Source organism: Xiphophorus hellerii, chromosome 9 (genome assembly GCF_003331165.1).
Source record: "Xiphophorus hellerii strain 12219 chromosome 9, Xiphophorus_hellerii-4.1, whole genome shotgun sequence".
NCBI lineage: Eukaryota > Metazoa > Chordata > Actinopteri > Cyprinodontiformes > Poeciliidae > Xiphophorus > Xiphophorus hellerii.
Genome location: NC_045680.1, coordinates 27,080,519 through 27,100,808, shown reverse-complemented (window position 1 = coordinate 27,100,808; position 20,290 = coordinate 27,080,519). Strand labels below are relative to the sequence as shown.

The 20,290-nt window shown below is 41.8% G+C and overlaps 1 protein-coding gene and 1 long non-coding RNA gene across 5 annotated transcripts in view; one reads left to right on the top strand and one right to left on the bottom strand.

The window, feature by feature from the left end:
• Nucleotides 1–19,174, bottom strand: part of LOC116726384 (pre-B-cell leukemia transcription factor 1-like) — an 80,043-nt gene extending 60,869 nt beyond the window's left edge. For 2 of the 4 annotated variants that reach the window (XM_032573086.1, XM_032573085.1), the window contains exons 1-2: nucleotides 18,453–19,173; nucleotides 16,809–16,882 (exon numbers count right to left, since the gene is read on the bottom strand). In XM_032573086.1, the coding sequence (XP_032428977.1) occupies nucleotides 16,809–16,882; nucleotides 18,453–18,637 (259 nt within the window). In that variant the 5' untranslated portion in view covers nucleotides 18,638–19,173. Of the gene's footprint in view, nucleotides 1–16,808; nucleotides 16,883–18,452 lie in introns of all 4 variants that reach the window. The other 2 variants (XM_032573087.1, XM_032573084.1) reach the window with 2 other exon arrangements.
• LOC116726387 (uncharacterized) lies at nucleotides 351–4,724 on the top strand. The gene is made up of 3 exons (XR_004340596.1): nucleotides 351–1,045; nucleotides 1,152–1,339; nucleotides 4,294–4,724. It is a non-coding gene; the product is annotated as an uncharacterized LOC116726387 (long non-coding RNA).
• Nucleotides 19,175–20,290: the final 1,116 nt, after the last annotated feature.

Here is a 20,290-nt window from a genome sequence, read left to right as displayed (position 1 = left end):
ACCAGTTCTGCTTTTGTAAGGTGACAGACAACCAATCACAAGGCTGGAATATACCACAAGGAGGACCAAACTTTCACTGGAAGAGACATGTTCAGAGACATAGGGTGTTTTCACACCTGATGGTCCGGTAGACTCGGTTCAATTGGGGACCAAAATTTGTTACATTTTCAGCTGCTGCGGTTCTCTTTCACACTGCACTGTGTCAAACGATCCAAACCCTTTGAAAAACTTGTTTATACCTGTGGTGGCGCTACACCAAGAACCACTGAAGGAAACGGCACAAAAACCTCAGAAAAAGACACTTCCTTCTTCAGAAAATGTAAGCAAAAATTAAATTGTGTCAGATTTTAGTGGTTGTAGTATTTCAGCTTTATCGTCGGTAAAAGACCAACGAGTCAATTTCTCACGCGAGTCCTTGACTCATACGTTTGTTTGGTTGTATTTACCCAGAATGCCTTACGCTATTGTCCGCTTCCTACTTTTGGAGCAGTCTTCAAATTGGCAATTGTATATTCATTTGAACCAAACCACAATTCACTTCAACCAAACCGAGAGCTAGGTTTGTAGACGGACCAGAGTTAGCTCTTTTGATCCACATCAGAGTTTGATCATGCATTCACACCTCCCCAAATGAACTGGACTTTCTAAGAAAACAAACTACAGCTGGATTAAAGTGGACTAAGCAGGTTTGGTATGAATGCATCCATAATGACATGGCACCAAGCTGGTTCTCTGGCACTACAGGACTGGATCCAGCTTTTGGAGGAAAAGCCTTCCTGGATGCTCATGCTTCCATCTCTCTAAGCTGCTGGGCTTCAAACCGGTCATTGCTCTGGGAATGGGAGGGAGCACATGTTGCTGACACCTGTCTTTCCCAGGACGGGAGGGCCTTTATGACGTAGAACCAGCAGGAGACAGATCTGACAGGGTTGCTGACAAGGACTGGGCTGCACGCTGGGAGCAACACCACGGGCCAACACAAACAAGACTTTCTCTCCTCTCTGGGCGTGCAGCGATGGCTACAGCTGGCAGCTGAGAAGTCTCAGTGAGTGTACACTTCACAAACACGCAAAATCAAAAGCACCTTCAACTGTGGTTCTCTGAGTCTTCAAACTCAGCACACAAAGGATCTCTCTCTTTCTCTCTTCTAGAGCTGTTAATTAAGTCTGCCTCGCTCAGCACGCTTCCATTTTCTGAGACCCGGTCCAAAGCAGACGCCTCCTAATTGTTATCGAGTCGGCATGGAGAAAGTCTGAGCAGCAACAAGCTCAAAGAATAAAGCTTCCTCTGAGGCGATGGGAATTGGGCGAGGAGCAGCAGAACCAGAAGAGTTGCAGAGGTGAGACCCAGGGTTATAATAATTTTGGGTTTGTCTTTCTAGTTTAGTTTTATTTTGTTGTAACTTTTTGTCTAATTCAGTTTGTTTTTAGAGTGTGTTTTCTAGTTTTTATTAGTTAAATGTTGTTTAGTTTTTATTAGTCATTGTGGTAGTTTTAGTTTTTTTCATACTTTGATCAATTTTCAGGTGCAAAATTCAAATTATTACATTGTGATTTTGTATACATTGATTGGATAATGAATACCCAACAGAAGAAGACACCATTTTCAAAAAATTTACTCAATTATTGTTTAACAACCAACTGACTCTGGTGTTTTCTCCCAACTTTTACTGTTACTATTTTGCAAACTAGCGTTAGAGCCGCCACGATAATTACGGAATGCTGTAATATGCCGACAGCTGATGTAAACTACTTATGTGGGGGGGAATTCATTTCCTACCAGTTCAAAAGGCCAAAAAATAGATTCATAAAAACAAAATCCTAGAATATTATATCTATAATCTGAGTATGTCTTAGTTAGTTTTATAAACACATAATGTAGTCCCAGTCAATTATGGCTTTTCCCCATTTCAGTTTTTGTTAGTTTTAGTTAACTGTAGTAACCTTGGTGTGGCTCCAGCTGGGTCGGCCCGGCAGTTTGCCCTGCTCTCTGACCGCAGTCACAACAATATGACAAACTGGCCTCATTTTGCTTTTAATTAATCATGCCGTGCTGACAGCTACCTGAGCCACACGTCGTCATCAGTCAGAAGGAGAGGAAGCCCCAGCCACACGTAATAAGAGAGGAGGATGCACCTCATTACCTGACTTCCTATGCGGCAGAGAGAAGAGACGGAGACATTTTCCTTCTGATTTCCCTCTGAGTCCCAGGAGTTAGCAGCAAACTAAGTGTATATAGACCCCATTAGACGCAACACATTTGTCCTGCAGTCTAAAAGATGTTTCACAGCTTTCTCTAGCTGTTCTGTTGCACAGCAGATTTCATTTGTGAAACAGTATATTAAGGTGCCGAGGGCAACGCTGCAAATAATGAGCTGGACTGCTCTATGGCAACGGGACAAAATGCTTTCAGAGTCCTTCAAGTCAAACTTGGAGGATTTGTTTTCTGTTAAAGTGTCCTCTGATTATTTTTACATTCTCAATTACAACACTAAGAACATTTATTTTAGTTTGTTTCCAAAAGTTAGCTCAGAAAATTACATTTACATTGGGGAACATAAATATTTTATACTTGTATTTGATTTTTCAGGTATCCCTAAAGATACCTGAACAGGTCTAATATTTTATTTCAAACTAGTCTGCCTCCACTGTCCAGGTTTTGTATATGCAGGTGACATGAATACTTTTAAGGAGCGTTTATCTGACTTGTTGAGGAATTATGCACATTTTAATGACTTTTCACTAAATAACTACAAAGACTGTCAAGTGGCTAAAACTTCTGTAATGTTGTACAATTGTAATGGACATTGCAACATTTTCGTCCATGGAGGAGGTTGTCTGTAGAAAGGTGTGGCGGTCTCTCTGTGACCATTTCAGAAAAACAAAATGGAGGCTGCAGGGAGGAAGTGATTCCATCTAAACATGGATTAATGTTTAAAACTTAATGAATATGAAAAAGACTCCATTTGACATTCTTCTTTGCACAACAGACTGGTGTAGATTATGCTTTGTACACCTATGTATTACAGTGATTTACGATCCACTTTGTAAAATTCCGATACTGATGTCAGTATTTAAGGTGTAGTATTAGCTGATATCGATCCGATACAGATATTGACATCGGATTGGTGCATCTCTAATAAATTGAAGGAGAAATCACTATGAATACTCATTTCTAATCAAAAATCAGTTTTGAATCAAATCATGGTCCCAAAAATTTGAATCTAATGTCATCTCCATTACAGAATCTTCTGTATCTCTTCATTCATTCTGGCTAATCAGCTCCTGCAGCTCCTAAATTGGCTGATTTGCAAAAGCTAGCCAATAGCATGTCAAGCAGCACTGGGCCTTGTTATTTTAGTTCCCAAAGCTGCATTTTCTTTCTAATATTTTAGATATAATGTTACTGCCAAATTGGTAATCAGAAATTGGATGTAAAGTCTCTGACCGGTGGATTTGCTCAGTTCAATGATCTGGACATTGTCTGCGTCCTTCCTTCCAAATTCACAGGGTGTTTTTCATTAAAAGCCAGAGCTGTGTCCACAGGACGCTGCGTGACAACAGAAAGTCATTGTTCCAGTCCTTCACAGAGGAGCCATGCTGCCTCTCAGGATTCAGCCAATCTGCAGATGATTGACAGCTCCATCTTTACAGAGGCCATCCACGAACAACAAAAAAAAAAAGGACCAGGAACACAGGGGCCATCCCCGCCCACCCAGCCAAACGTGAGAATGCAGGTGATAAAGAAAAAGAAACCAAGCAGCTCTCTACTACGTCAGATTTATTATTCATATCCGCCTGCCTTACCTTCCAACTCACAAACACACCACTACAAGGTTTATATGGCAATGAGCGCCTTGCTATAATAAAATCTTGCATCTGGAGATCATGTAGCATTGGTAGGCACAAATTGTCACTTTCATTTGGGAGGCAAATATGGTTGGAGTGAAACAGAGCTTGATAGATATCATCTACAGCCTGGAGGTGTGGCTGGGGGTGTGTTAGGGTAATAGTCTCCCTGAACTCACACAAATAAATGTTTCACAGTCTGTGCTGACATAGTTAAAAATGAAGAGGAATGTAGCGATGTAAAACTCTCTACAAGCTGTTAATATTTCATGACTAGCCGCTCTGACACTGTCAGTGTCTGCCTAATTTGTATGGCGCACAAGGAGGGAAGCTGGAGAGTGCTGGGTGTAGAAGGAGACGTAAGATAAAGGTGACAAAAAATGCCGCCAAAAAAGACTTGAGTTTGTGCCGAGCTGACGTTTTTTTTTTTTCCCTGCCTTTTTAGGGGGTAAAGTCAGCGTGCTACAAAGAACATTTGAAATGGCCCATTTAACAGCACTGTACTGCGCTCCCAGCCCAGGGTGCCATTTGCATACCTCCGATCGGATGAAGATGGATGGAGAAAATCAGTGTCAGTGAGATGAGCATTTTATCAAGGTTACGCTATCCTCCAAACTCTTAAAACCTCTTTATCTCATCTCTGTTGTCAGAATATTAACTTATCAACACCAGCCTTTTGTTGAAGTGAAAGAACGGAGCGACGGGGTTTATCTGCTGGAGGACAGGCAACACGCCGGCCAGCCGGCTTCCAGAGGAGCAACGACATTTATTTCAAGATGATTTCATCATGAAATGTAAGACAAGGGCTAATGGTGTCCATCAGAATTTCCTCAAACTGATGTTCATTTTTCATTGTTTTATCTTATAGTAAGTGTGTAAACATACCAGTGTTGTATAGTAACGAAGTAAAAATACTTCACTACTTTACTTAAGTACATTTTGGAGTACTTCATACTTTCCTGGAGTATGAAAATGTTTGATGACTTTCACTTTTACTTCACTATATTTCCGAACTCAATTGCGTACTTTTACTCCGATACATTTTCAATGTGTGGTTTAGTTACTCGTTACAAAAAAGCGAGAGAGAGAAACGAAGTGTTTTGACCCCACCTACTGATTAGCAAGCAGGCTACCGAACAAAGTCGTAGCCTGCTTGCCTGGCTTGTTCATCACCTCCAATAGGATACACCTGTTTCGCTTCTCCCATTGTTGGGGAAATCAGAAATCGGAACACCTTGCATCGGGTGGGAGGGGGGGTCGAACAGAGAAGAGTGCTGCCCGCACTGACGCGGCTCAGGGATTACGTGACACGCAGCGCCGTGCCCTATAATCCACTGTAAGCTATGTAATGTGTTTTGAGGCAATTGACCAAAATCCCGGACAATTTTTAAATTCCCCCCGGACATCTTTTTAGGTCTGAAAAGTAGGACATGTCCGGGAAAAAGAGGACGTCTGGTCACCCTAGTTCAATGGGGGACAGAAGCCATAGCGATAGCAATTTAGACTAAATTTAACGAATATAGGAAAGGCATGCAAGTTCAAAACCACAAACCATTAACATGTGCTACTCTTTAAAACTGGAACAATTTATTAGCAGGTTTCATTTTGCCTGCACTTGGTTGGGTACATTATTTTAAGTTTATTTGACAAGTTTACCAAGATATAAGAAATGTCATTCAAACTTGCCTTGTTTTACTTTTTACTTGTACTTTTCATTACATTACTTGAGTACATCCATTTTTACAGTAATTTCCATACTTAAGTACAAGAAGTTTCAGATACTTTAAGACTTTTACTCAAGTAACATTTCAGTCAGTGACTTCGACTTTTACCAAAGTCGTATTTTGGAGAGGTACTTGTACTTTTACTTGACTCTGAGATTCCAGTACTTTATACAACACTGAAACATACACAGATGAATTCAACATAAAGTTATATTAACTGTTTTCTGATTAGCCTGCAGGTTCTGTTGCTAAACAGCAAGCCAAAATCACTACATGTTCGCCAAACAGGGTGCTGTTCATTATGGCCAAACTACGGTGGCCCCAACAGGCAAACTGTTTCAGCAAATCAAATTTAAAAACACAACAACATATTCTAAAACCAAGCACAACTACAAATTACAAAACATAATAACATTAACAAAACGGAAGTGACAGGCATCACTGATTGGACAACAACACTTTAAACATTAGAAGCAGAAGTTATTCTGGCATTGGTACAGGCAGGCAGTCACAGCATTACGAATTGCCCAAACTGTGAAAAAGAACAAAGCTGAACAAAGGTCCATAGAATGTCCCGACTGAAAACATTCTTGGAAAGTGGTAGATATGTTTCCATCACCAGTAGCATTCATACTTTCACCAAAATAGCTGAAGCCAGAAGAACTTCTGGTTCTTAAGTCAAAATTGCTGTCATCCAATCAGAAATGTCTTAGGCTTCCCTCTAAGACCTACCTCTTCCGTTTTGTTAATGTTGTTTTTAAATTTGTAGTTGTGTTTAGTGATTTGTTGATGTGGTTTGTACTTCAGGGCCACCGAACCAAACATCCCTCAACTCACCCTCTCTCATCCTACACATGGAACGTTGTTCCAGAAAACATGTGATTCTTTCAGATGCAATTTTTTAACCAGAGATCAAACTGCACCTGCAGACATGCTGAATCAGATGCAATATCTAATCCTGGTAAGAAGGACAGCTTCTTCTGATTAACTGTCGTTTGATGGACTTTAGATTGTTTAGAACCTGTACTCGTTCCCAGATTGACGAGTGGCAACAGATGCTTCTCTATACTCTCTGTTGATGTCTTCCCCCGTTTGCATTGTGTTACCATACTCCTGTTCCAAGGTTGAAAAACTCCAGCTTTTCTAGCTGCTACTTTCCCCTTTAAAGCTCTTCACACACAGCTTTTGTATTCTGACTTCCTTGTTGTTTAATAAACAGAAGAGTGAAGTCTTGTTTTTTATTTTTACCCTTGATGTTAAATAATTTTTTTGATTCCAGTAAACACTAGATATGTTTCAGTTTGTCCCAAGACGCAAAGGCCTCAAATTTAAATATTGTGCACGTACTTTTAGCACTTCTTGAGCTGTTTGATTGTTTTATTTGGTTTTTCTGAGTTACTTGAAAAAAAAGCATTTTTCTGGTCACAGAATCCAGGAGAGTCTCCAGCTTCTCATTGCTCAGGCAGCTACACAATATCCCTTCAACTATATGCTTTTCAAAATTAAATCAATATTTTTTAAATGCAGCACATGTAATAAAACAATCAATTAAATACATATTAAATAAATTATTTGTGTATTTATTTCCAAATGTATTTAATGAATGTAATAATAACATATTTAAATTACTGTTTAATGTTTTCTATTTACTGTAATTTGGTCCTTTTCTCCCTCCATATTTGGCCTGAAACCTGTTTAGAGCAAAAGTTATCAAGGCCCCAGTAGAAGCTTAGTGAAACATCACTGCACCTCTTCCTGTCCGCCTGCAGGAGCCTTCTGTTTCTCTGTTCTTCAACACTGAAGAATTTAAATGTTTTGTGCTTTAACTTCACTTTCAACAACTGGTCCCATAAATGTTCCAGGAAGTTAATGAACATACGGGGCTCTAACAGCTAAACGCTACCACATATGTTCACCGTTTCCAGCCTCCGGACATCTGAACGGCGCTCCAACTGAGCGCACATCCTCCTTTTATGACAGACGTTTATAAAACAGGATGAGGAGCTCAAAACAGTAAGCTTGAGCTATTTCTGGGAGAGGATGTCTGCAGATAACAAAGATCTGTCAGAATCCAACAGGTCCGTAGTTTAACTGAGTCCACATAAAAGGCGTTATCCACTCAGAGAAAACGTGTTGTGACCCCCTGCTGATGCTGCAAACTACCCCGCTCCCCGCTATAGGTTCCCGACCACATTGTTGGTGACGGGGCTGGGAAGTAGTCCAAAGCCACAAGACATTTCTGCTGCGGAACATTTGTTTCCTTTCAGGAAGGGTAGGGAGGCCACAGGGGCCCCAACACACTCCTATTACATCTCTCTGTCCTGCCATGCTGCATGACAGTTTATTTTAGGAAGCGCACGTTGGCACCTGAGACACAGAGCTGACAAAGCACTGCGTGTCACTTCAATGAGGCCAGTTGGTGCCGTGACAACGCCTCTGGCCATGAAGTGGGACAAGATGGACAACACGGCGCTAAACATCTCTACAAAGCAGGAAGAGAGGCTTCAGCTGCTCAAGCACTGTTCAGCTTCAGAGGGGAGCGGGGCAACGGAACGGCAGAGGATGTTGAATAAATCTGAGCTGCAGTGAGAAGCGGCTGGCCTGGAGTCTGCTTCTGTGGCGATCACACAGTACTGACAAGATAATCAATCTCAAAAACATTTAATATAAACTTTCCATGATAATTTGTTGACTCTACATCTACAATGGCATTTTGCACCAATCGCTGGCCAATGGTTTGATGAACGCTGTATGAGTAACCAGAATCAGATTCAGTTAAGTTAAAATTTATTCTAATTAAATAAACCATGTAAACATGTAAAACTGTCTGACTACTGCAAACCAGTGGACAGCTTGTGTATCACAAGTCACCAGTTTGCATGCAGCACACATTTTGTCAATGGCCTGATTGGACAACGCTCACCTGGCTCCACCATAGGTCTCAAACAATAAACAAAAAATCATTTGAAGTCAATTCAGCTTTTTCTCTATCGGATCAGTATTGGCCAATACTAAATCTCAGATATTGTTATTGGTATCAGAAGCGAAAAAAGTGGATCAATGCATCTGTGCGGAAGATAAAAAGAGAAAACTGTAATATAAATACATATCTATATATAAGCGATTGTTTGAAGTTAACAGGAATTTAACACTCAGTATACCTCCCACCTCTGCTTCCTACTACTTTTTCTCAACAACAAAGCCTCCTGCGTTATGAGCCTTCATGGGGTTCTTATGGTAGCTGTGTAATGCGTGCGGGGAGCTGGATCAGTGGATGCCACCGCTGCCAGTCAGAGAAATTTATCGCCCACAATCATGCTGTGCTTTTCCAGAAAGCTCTCCGGTAACTCAGGAAACACTCGTGTGGAGGCCTCAGTGTTATTGCGGGATCTTGAAGCTCGGCTTCCTGCTAGTGGGGAAATCTGAAATAATACCTGCCTGGAGAACCAAGCGCGGTATAAATACACTGCCAGCTCCCGCATGCAGTTAATGCATCTCCTGTTCCTCATAATGCAGTGTAAACTGAGTGCAGATACAGTTACAAACACAGATACTAAAAAAAAAAGAAAAAGGCTCAGGCTGTAAGGTGACAGAGCAACTGCTCTACTGCGTTAAATATAAGATGCAAATGGAAAGAGAAAATCTATCATGACTGTAATGTGGCCTGATACAGGTCGGTGGGGGGAGGCTCTCCTCTGAGGAGCTGAGCGCTGTGAGGAGGATGATGTATGGAGGAGTTGGATGAGAGGTGAAGAGCGTGGCGAGACGGGGCGCGGAAGGGCTGGATGGCTAGGTGGGAAGGGGGCTAACAGGGTGGGAGGGGGCGGGGGTTTGACTCCGGAGAGCCCAGGGGCAAAAGTGGAATAAATGTTGATTAGTGTTGATTTTGTCCAACGAGCACCCGGCAACTGACAGAGGGACTAAGCTGGAGCGAAAGGGAACCATTAATCTTGGTCTGGTTTAAGCGGCATATATTAATTTGTGTCATTTCCACTACGAGGAGAGAAACCTCTCCTTCTCTCTCTCTCTGCCTCCCAGTGTTTGAGAGCCGCCTCAGTGGGGTGCGGGTGGGGGCTGGGGTGGATTACAGCGTAAGCCTGGAGGTGGCGTCTGCAGCTAGCAGCAGCAGGGGGGTCGGGGGGGAGGAGAGGAGAGGAGGAAATGAGATTCCAAACACTGCATTATAGAAAATGAACTCCTGGGGGGGTTGGTATGGCAACCACCTTCCCCATGTGCCATTGCATGTTCAATTTAACGTGCATAACAAATTTGCAGACTTGATTAAATTCGTAACATATTAAGCAGGGCGGCGTGTGATGCTAGCGGAGGAAAGCTGCAGGGAGCGAGGCTGCACCGCCGGCAGTGGACAGCAGGGGGCGACGTCGGGACGTGCGCTCTTTTACCAGTCTAAGTGGATGCTACCTTCACTGAATGATCCACAGTGGAAGTTCTTCTCGCACACTTGTACTCCAGTGGTTCTCGGGAGAGGAGAAGGAATCCTGCAGGCCAGGAAGTAGAATGTTTACTTCCTTTTCAGTCAGACGAGAAGAAAAAAAAAACACATTCCTTTTCCTTGATGTCAGTGTTAATTACCAACTCATATTCCGCTAATTAAGCTCTTTAATATGATTAACACGTATCAATTAGGGGACTGACAATTTGCATAATGTATAATGTAAGCACATTGTTCCGTACTGTAATGGTGTTAGTTCAACGTTTATGGCGTCGGCACTGACTCTGGTGGTTCTGTGGTTGTGACTCTGAAGGAAAACTAAACTCTGTTAGCTTCCTAAAACGCTTTCCCAACTCGTGTCCATCCGGGCAGGAGACCTCACTCTTCCTCTCTCACTCTTCCTCTCCCTGAGAGCCTGTCCTTCCTGGGGGGTCGTACTCATTTTTAGCTTCAGTTCCATCGTTGAGACTTATTCACTGAATCCTTTTATGAAACACTTGGCTTTAAAGTGAGAACTTCATCAATTTAAAGATATAGGACACAGAATTTCTGAGATTAAAAAATCCCCAATAAGTGGATGCGTCTCTTCTTTTTTTGCTACTTCTCTTGATTTTTGATATGCAACATGATTCAGTATAGAAGGATTATTTGTTTGTAAACTCAGCCGCTGCACACGCGACTTGACTGCAGAAGGAGACGGCCGAGCTTCAAACTCCGACTGGTTGCCATGGTTACCCACACTTTTCTTGCTCTTTTAACATCAGTAAGAAAACGTACCACATCTTGCTGTCAGCGTACTACATCTGTTGATCACAACATCATAAAATAAGTTATGCTACCAAACTGACATTTGTGACCCATTAATGACCCATACGCTTCACATGCAGGTTAGTGGATAAAATGGCCCAAACTTCAGTGGCTAGCAATACCAAATATTCAAGTTTCAATACTTGCAGATTTTTTTCGTAGAGCATACATAAATAGTCAAAAGAAAATGCAGCTTGGGAAGCGGAAGTACCAAAGCTCAATACTACATCACACGTTATTGGCTAGCGTTTGCCAGGCAGCCAATCGCGGAGCCCTATTTACTTTAGTTGGTGCTGATTGGCTGTACCGATAAGAGCAGAGATAAGTAAGACTGTAGGTGTTAGCTCCAGTGGTAGTACGGATATATGCATTAATGCATATAAAGGTTTTTTTTGTGTGTGTGAACTATAAAAATAGGCAGTTGTAAGTGTTTTGAGAGGAAGTTTATGGGTTTTCGCTGTTCGCAGATGGCTCTGGTCCCTGACCCCAGCAAGTACCAGGGGTCCTCTGTTAGCTAAAATTGACATAAGGGCATCTGTAGGTTTCAGCAAGTCAAATGTAAGATTGTTTTAAGAAGCTTTCTTAACAAGTTGTTGTTGAAAATGAGAGTTTGCTCTCAATCAACTTACCTGGTTAAATAAGAGTTAAATAAATAAAACATAAGACCTTATAATGCCACCTTGAATTAAATTTAAGAGCAAAAAGATATAAATATAGAGGATGTTTGGGGCATCTTGCTGGACTACAATCAAGGCAAAAACTGCAACATTTCTGGGGTCTGTTTGTGGCAGTTGGCAGCAGTTTTGTGCTTCTCACACTGCAATAGGCTGTAGAGCGCAGTAATCCCCATGGTAACCAGCTGAAACTTTTCTTTGGCAATAGAACAGAGCCAGAGGCGAAAACAGACATTGTCCAGCCAATTGGCTCTAAATTCATACTTAACCCACGATAGACCCAAAATAGCTAGCTAGCTAGCTTGCAAGGGTATATCAACGGCTAGTTAGCATTAGCCTCAATCGCCTCCAATACCAGAATGTAATGAAGATGTCTGCATGAACCAAACTTTTGCCTGACAGAAAAGTCCCATGAAAAAATAAAAAACTACATGAGACCAAATAGTGCTGCCATGACAAAAATTTAAGACCATTGATGAATGTATTTCAGGCCAACTTGTATTTCTTTAATGAATTTAAGATATTTTAAGGCTTTAATTTTAGATACATGAAGTTCAAATTAGAAAATACTTTACTGATCTCAAAGTGAAATTAAATGATGTTACAACTCAAATTAATTCACATTCTCCAGAGTTATTGTAGTTAGTGATGGTTAAGACTTTTTAGAGATGCATAAACATCTTGAATTTGGTCAGGCTAATGATCTTGAAAATAAACCACTAGGTTCAAATCTGTGTATTTTTAGCTAAAATAAAAAATTGGAAAACAAATAATGAATTAAAGCTTTTGCCATTTATTCATTGTTTGAATCAACGGCTACAGCATTGATTCAAACAAAAACCACAATTTCAACCATGCACTAAAGCTTTTTACGTAAATACTCCTTCCCTAATGCTGCTAACAACAACTCCTTCTCCATCAATCACTCTGCTAATAAAGTCACCAGCCTGATGTAGCTTCACATCCGATGGCCGTGTGGGCAACTCGTTACTGACCTGAGATCAGCGGCTGTAACACAAGCAAGCAGATGCCAGCCATGCCTGGCAAGACTTTAGCGGTTCAGGGCTTCCATGCCCCTTCCACAATCAGACCTCTGGCTCCTTTAATCCTGTCAAACATTATCCTCTACCGCCTTGTAAAACACCCCATTTTCACCCTTCCAAAAAATAACATTACATCACTCGGCCGGTCGCGCTCCTAACTGGAGGATCCCCTAGGCTTGAAACCGTGCGCTACACAAACATGCACGGCACGAAGGAAAGGCGGCCTTTTGTTGAGGTTGAGAGGAAAGAAACTAAACAGAGAGTCAAAGCAGAGTGAGCTCGGTAAAGGAGTGGGTTTGTTTGACACGGCTCAAGATTTATGATGTTGACGAAGTGTTTACAGAGGTCAAAGCGGCTCATTTTCCAAATCAGTTTGTCAGCCGTTTGCTTATCTAAAGGGCCCTTTTCATCAATCATGAAAAAGGTGATGGGGCGGGACGGGGGGAGGACCTAGACAAAACATAACTTGGAAATATGTGATGGAGGGATTGTTTGATTCCTTCATGGCTGTCAGCTTGGCAGAGCAGTGAGGAAGCAGCTTAATGTTGTTGCAAGGTGTCTGATAGAATCAGAGCAAAGGGATTTTCTACTATAAACTGCTGGGTTCAGCTTCACGTTTTGATTCTGAAGCCGCACGGCGAACGTAAAACGACATCCATGAAGCCGTTGGAGACGAACCGTAACTGCTGTCTGCCGAAAAGAAACGCACTCACACAGGGATGGCCGTGGTTAAACAATGTGTTCCTTCCTTCGTCTTTCCTCCCCTATTGTGCTTGTTTGCACTGCCCTGCGGTTCTGTCGGCCGTTCCTCGCTTCATCCCAGCAAAAAAAAAAAAAAGTACACAGCACAGGTCAGAAGTTCAAGCTCTAGGTCAGCGCTGGCACTGTGTGATGCAAGGATGGAAGATCCACCCAGGCAGAGAGCGGGGCGAGCGGTCCAGAACACGGCAAGCCACTGCCTCCGCTCCGTTTACACGTCACGTACGTCTGCAGAGCGATGGTCCAGTCTGAGGTCACCTTTAGTAAAAACACCATGCTTCACAACATTGTAATTCAAATAGGAGTGCACCGATTGGGTGATCGCCAATTACCGATGTTTAAAATGCCTGATTCCAATTTTGGCCGAAACCATTTTTTTTTTTTCTGAAAAAAGCAAGAAAGTTGCTGAGTTGGCAACGAGTTGGGCTACTATTATTAACTGCAAACATGCAGACATGACCTGGTGAGACAGTTTGTCAGTCAAATCTCTCTCATGGCAGAGCAGAAGAGGACAGTGACTGATATTTAGACATCTGTTGAGTTAGATAAGATGGGGGGATAAGATCAGCTTCACATGTTAAGTACCAGCTGATCACTGATCTCCCAAAATTAAGAAAATTGACCCCAATTAATCAGCTGGCCAAGAAATCGGTGCACCCCTGCATTCAAATTCAAAATGTTGTCATAACTTAGATCATCCCAGGTATATTCAATCAAGCAGTCACTTCTGAAGAGGCCTCTGTCCGCTGTTATGTGTCTCATATGACGTGACATGCTAACAGCTCAGTATCCGGACAGCAGAGATAAGATTCCTCAGTAGCATGCAGGTTTCCCCCACAAATCCGGCTGAGCCTGGTGAGAGGGGTGATGTAGTCCAGCAGCAGCTACCCCACTGTGTTTTTGTATTAAGAAATGTTAAAAATAGTTAGGAACTTTTGGAAATAAAAAAAAAACATCTACAAAGAAAATACAGCAGTGAATTAAATAAAATTTGTTTTTCTGTAAGTTGTGTATGATCGAGTGCCATTATCATTCTATCTGCAAAAGATTAGTGATAAGACGACGAAGACGAACACCTGACAGGCATTTAAAGATGATTTTTGAGCATTTTGAATCGATTCAGGATCCCCAGGACTACGAACTGTGATTCTCTATAGAGTCATGTTTTTTTCTCTGCACCAGTATTTATTAGGGGTGCTCATTTGTTGTATGGTTTATCTTGAAAAAATTATCATCATGATTAGAATTTTGATTTATCGCTGTCATGACAAATTTGAGCTATTTACAGTAAATAAAAAAATAAAACTGACAGTATGATCAGAAATGTTATTTTTTACTATTTTCACCACTGTTTATTCTACAAGACCATCAATAAATATCAGTAAATTCAAAAACATGATTAAATGCAGTTACTTAGTGCAGCTCAGGGAAATAAATCACGTTTTTAAGTAAGTGGCGTTCTGATGAAGACTGTTTCAAATGGAAATGTTTATTAAGAACAATCAATATGTTTGTGGTGATATGAATGATGTGCCATGCACTCAGCCATACAGTTACCTAAAAAAAAAAAAAAAAAAAAAGAAGCAATACATTTTTATTTATCATAACCTTTTTCATTATCACAAGAGTTCCACAAAATATTACAATAAAATTCTAAGTCCATATCACCCACCAAAATATCAAATAACAATGTTATGGAATATGGAATTTGTTTTTCTTGTAAGGAAAGCCTTCTTTCAGCGAGCTGACAGGCAGAGCACAGCAACAGGTGGGAGAGGGGGAGACTATCCAGTCCCTTTGGCACCTGACGTTTAAGCATTAACACCAACGTACAAAAGTGCATCAATGTTATCGTTGGAATTGACAGCAAAGCGCCACACCGATCTGATTAAATGAGCAATAGCTCCGCTTATCTACTGCTAATAACTCTATGGCAGGAAATAACAGAAGCAGCAAAGATACACCTGTTAAATTATATGAATAAATACACTAAAAATATTCATGTGAATAAATTTGAAAATGAACCGAACTAGTAGCAACAAGTCGCCTGCATCCATAAAAATCTATTTTAAATACCTCACACAGGTAAGCAGCGGTCATATGCATTTTTATTTTCAGCATTTAGTCGTGAAAATAAATACCACATTTGTTTGTTGACTTATTTTCCAAGCTTTTCTAAATTTGTCTTTAAAAGAAGAATTTGCTATTTTTTTTTAAACACAGAAATTTATAATCAACAAATTGGACTTTAGATCTAAAATACTGAGACCATTTCCCCTACTGCATCAGGCCAAAAAATTTAAATAAAATAGTGAGATGACACACAAGCAGATCCAGAAACAGAGTAAACCTGAGTCGAGGAACCGGCGTAAAACTGCAGGAATGTTTTCTACTTCCGCCTAGAACTCAGCTCCAACGTGACGACAAGCAAGCCCCGGATCTCCAATTAGCCGCACCTTGTGTTAATAGGTTACCAGCTGAACGGGAAGGCAGGAAGACGTCCAGGTTACTTTGCACTCGCGGCTCAGCCGAACTTTGGGTGAACCCCGGAGAGCTGCAGGGAGTGAAACATCACGCATATCTGTGTCACTCCCCCCTCCAAAAAACATACCAAGACAACAGAAAGAAGAGAGAAGCAGCGGACTTCAAAAGACACACACACACACACCCACACACACACACACACAAAGACACACCCACACACACACACCTCCTCCCCCTGTTGCTCTCTCTTTCTCTCTCTCATGAGGCTGCGGCCAAGTCAAGATAAACTGCCAGGCTAGGTGGGAAGAGGAAGGGGAGGAGAGTTTAGTTAGGCAGTAAAATAAGCTCTGATGAAAACATCCGTGACAGCACCAGGTGACGGAGGGATCACCAACATAAACAGCCTCCAACGTCCCAAAAGGTCAAGTATGTGCAGCGTCCCAGACAATGAGACCCTCCCTCTCGGCCTCCACCCATTCAGTTTGATTTCACGCGCCGATGAGTGTGAAACACACCGAGAGCAAGCCGGCACACTTAAGCAACTTCCATCTCGTCGGTGGAAGTTTCTACCGGCGTCGCAGACGCGATCACACTAAAGTGCGACAATTTCACTGAAAAAGAATCAAAAATGTCACGAGGTGAGGAGAAGTTGGAGACAGCTCTGGAAACATGACTTTACGTCTTTCATGTTATTTCTCTCAAAGCAATTATTCTGCTGACACGCTGCCTCACAACTGCTTTAATAGAGAGACACAAAACATAATAGAGACAGACGTATTCAGCAGATTTGACAGTTAACTCACAAGGGGGAGACAGCAGCGTGCGTGTCACAATCCAGCTCTCTGCTTTTCGCTGTTCTGCCATAGAAACTTCCTCCATGTTACGGCGTGGGATTTATTAAGGTTTCTGGTGCTGAACAGCTGCAGGAGGGAACGCACGCCGCGTAGCTGTACCTGCTGCACGGCTCTCGGCCGTGCAAAGTGTGATGTGGCGACGTGGAAGCTGATCGGACCTACCTGTTTTTTCTTTGATTTCGCACAGAACGTTGAAAAGGGCCGGCTTCATTCTGTGACAGTTGAGAGCGTGTTTCCTGAAACAGAGAGGTGGCTTGGTGAGCAAAAAACCAAGGACAGGAAAAACGTTAAGAGACAGACCTCAAGCCTGGAGAATGGAGTAGAGCTCAGTGTTCATTCTGATTCACAAAGTGCTGCAGTGCAAATTGTGGTTAAAAAAAATTTAATTATGCTCTAGGAACACAACAAGTGTTCCATTTATACGATCAACTTAAGTGCCGGGCTTCATTTCAGATCTTGCTTGAAGAAAATTTGCAAACAGTTTCAACTTCTAATCCCTGAGATATACAGCGAAGAGTTTCAACGACCTGAAAATGCTTTTCTTTTTCTCTGCGCTACTTATTATTTTACTGATGTTGAACACAATGTTTTAGCTGCTGATGCTGTAATACCTTTAAAAAAAACAGCACGTTTAACAAATGGAAATATCCTAAATTACATGTTAGCTAAGTTCTACTAAAATTGTAACTCACTGAAAAACTGTACAAAGATTTGAGTGGATAATAATCTTTTATTTTTCAACTGAACCCACGACTTCTTAATGTAAAAAATATGCAAGAATAAAATAGAGATTGGTAGTTGTGTAAGTGAGTATGTATAGAATTGACTGGAAAATGAAACTAGGTTTCAGTGATAATTCTGAGAGTTTTGGTTTAATATACAATACAAGTATTACCCTATAAACTTATTACGGGTTGGAAGCAATGTAAGTACAATTATTAATTAACACTTTCTCAATGCATGATAAACAGTTAAATGGAAGATGAACAGGTGGGTGAATGTACAAGCTTGAACAATGAAGATATGTAATATTTTATTATATTTGTCTGAAGTAAATTAACTAGTAGGGGCTGCAACCAGCTCTCAATGTGTCACAATCTAACTCTGCTTCTGGAATAAATTGCCACATTCAAAAATAGCAAATTTTAAACATATTTAGGTTGTACATATACATGTATATATGTACACTGCTCAAAAAAATAAAGGGAACACTTAAACAGGTGTTTAACACTTAAAGTGTTCCCTTTATTTTTTTGAGCAGTATATATTCATGCCTTTCTTAATTTCTTTCCTTCTCCTACTTAGCACAAAATAAATACTGTTAGGTTGTGTACATGTTATCCATTCGTTTGTGTGTTTTTATGAAACTGCGCAACAACTTAAAGTGATTCCTCAAGCTTCACTCACTTTTATAAGGAACAAACAACATGGATGATATTTTAAAAACTCAATCTTGTGTCATCTATAGCAAAGTATCCTGCCGATTAGGGTACATTGTTTCTCGGTGGATATGTTTCATGGCTAAAAAGTGAGCCGTCTTCACTAAATGCAGCTCGGGAAAAAAAGAGTAATTTTTTAAAGTTGGCGACACGTTGCCAATAAATGCCATTCTTTAAAAAAAAAAAAAAAAATTAATTGTGGATTTGAGCTCGACCTTTAGCTTTAATATTATATTTTACAGTTATATTTTGTGCTTTCTTTATTAATATCGCACAGATATGATAAATGTACTATTGTTGCTTTCTTTAAAAATGAGCTCCAGTTTGCCGCCGCCTCCCTCTGACACCAAACCGAGAAGTCTCTTACCTGGCCTGGGCTTCGTCCAGACTTTGGTCCGTGATGGTCATAATTTGCTGTAAAATGTCTCCAATGTCCTGCTTCCTCCCGTCGCCGTCGGCTCCTCCGGTGCCTTCCAAGTGCTGCGGCAGGCCGGGGTGCCCCGCCATGCCTACCCCCGTGTGAGAGTGCATCAACCTCGGCTGCTCGTCCATGTCTTCGGCCGCCCTTTATTTTTTAAATCTAATTCTATTTGTCGCCCACGCTGATAATTTCCTGTAAAAAATAAATACAGTAAAAAAAAAAAAAAGAAAAAGAAAAAGAAAAAAGAAGAGGAGAAGAAGGGAGGACGGAGAAGAGGGGGAAATAAATCCTGGTACTTCTTCCTATGAGCGTTTTAGAGACGCTCCGCCAACAGGGGAGAAAAAAAAAGAAAAAGAAAAAAGGTGGCGTTGGAGAGGGAGAGAGCGGAGCAACGAGCCCTCTCTGGTTGCTGCTCTCAGCTGAGCTGGTCGAAGCTGAATGTGAAATCTGATCTGAACTGCTGTGGGCTGCGCCTCTAAACCAGACAGACAGCTGCTCTCAACTACTAATGCTTTTCCTGTATCCAAACCCCGCTCCGTCTTCCAAAAACAAGCAAGAAAAAGTGGCTGTGAGGAATGAAACAGCAGGGATTTACTTCCCTCGCTCCATCCTCTCGCTTTTTGTCATGTTCAGCACAGGCTGGGCAGGCGGCGGCACAGCGAAGAGAGCGCGAGAGACAGGCTCCGCCCCACGCGACGTGATTGGAAAGGCGCTGGATTTAGCCCCGCCTCGAGGAGCATCGAGATCATCGGAATGTTGGATGCAGAGGAGACGCTCCAGTGTGGCCGCATAGTGTTGCGATCGGGGGAGGGAAAAAAAGGCTTGTTGATGGATAGAGCGTGAACTCGGTGTAAATAACAGCGACCCGGACCCTCCTTATGACCTCAGCAGAACCCGCACTCCCTCCACACGAGGCCATTTAATTTCCACGCTGTGCCAAGATGAGGTGCACCAATCAGAGCTGTTGGCCACCCTCCAAATTTGTTATGAATATTAGCTAGATGAAGATTTATGGCTTAGAAAATAATTCGACTAATGAGACACATAACAGATGAGAAACACATTTTTGATATCAGTAATGTAAACATTGCAGACAAATCCTACAGTCAACTTGCTTTGTTGGAGTTTTGTCCATTCATTTCCAGGTATGTCGCAGGGCTCCGCTTGGATGACTTTGGCAGGGTCCTCCTAATGTAAGGCGGTGACCCATGTTGCGCAGCCAAGCAGCAAGACCCGAGTGTGTCTGGCCAGGCTGAAAAGTGCCCTTCAGGCCCAGCGCTGCCTCACAACCGCTGCGCCGCTCCACCAAGAGCCATTCAGAGGGAAGAGAGAAGTGAAGGAGGAGGAGGAAAAAGAAGAGGGTTGGATGGAAAAAGAAGCTCCAGTGTAGAACTAAAGTCTGAACACTGTTCTGTAAATCACTGGGCTGGATGATTTGCAACAGTGCTTTTCATGTGTGCAGGGCTAAAAGTAGGGATTTTATCAGGTTTTTTTTTTTTTTTTTTTATCAATTAATTTTTACAAATGATTTTAAACAGAGCAAATGTATATATTGTTAAAAAAAAGGGTTGGAAAAAGAAACATTTCCTCAACCCCCACCTGGGTCCACTCCTTGACCCCAGGGAACAGGGTCAGTCCAAGGCACAAGCAAACAAATCAGCTGCTTAGGGGACCCAGGCCAGCAGAGGGCCCCCAAGAGCACTTGACCTCTCAAACCAAATGTGGATCTCGAAATATTAAGTTTGTTGCTGCATTTAAACACACACCCACACACGCCCACGCCT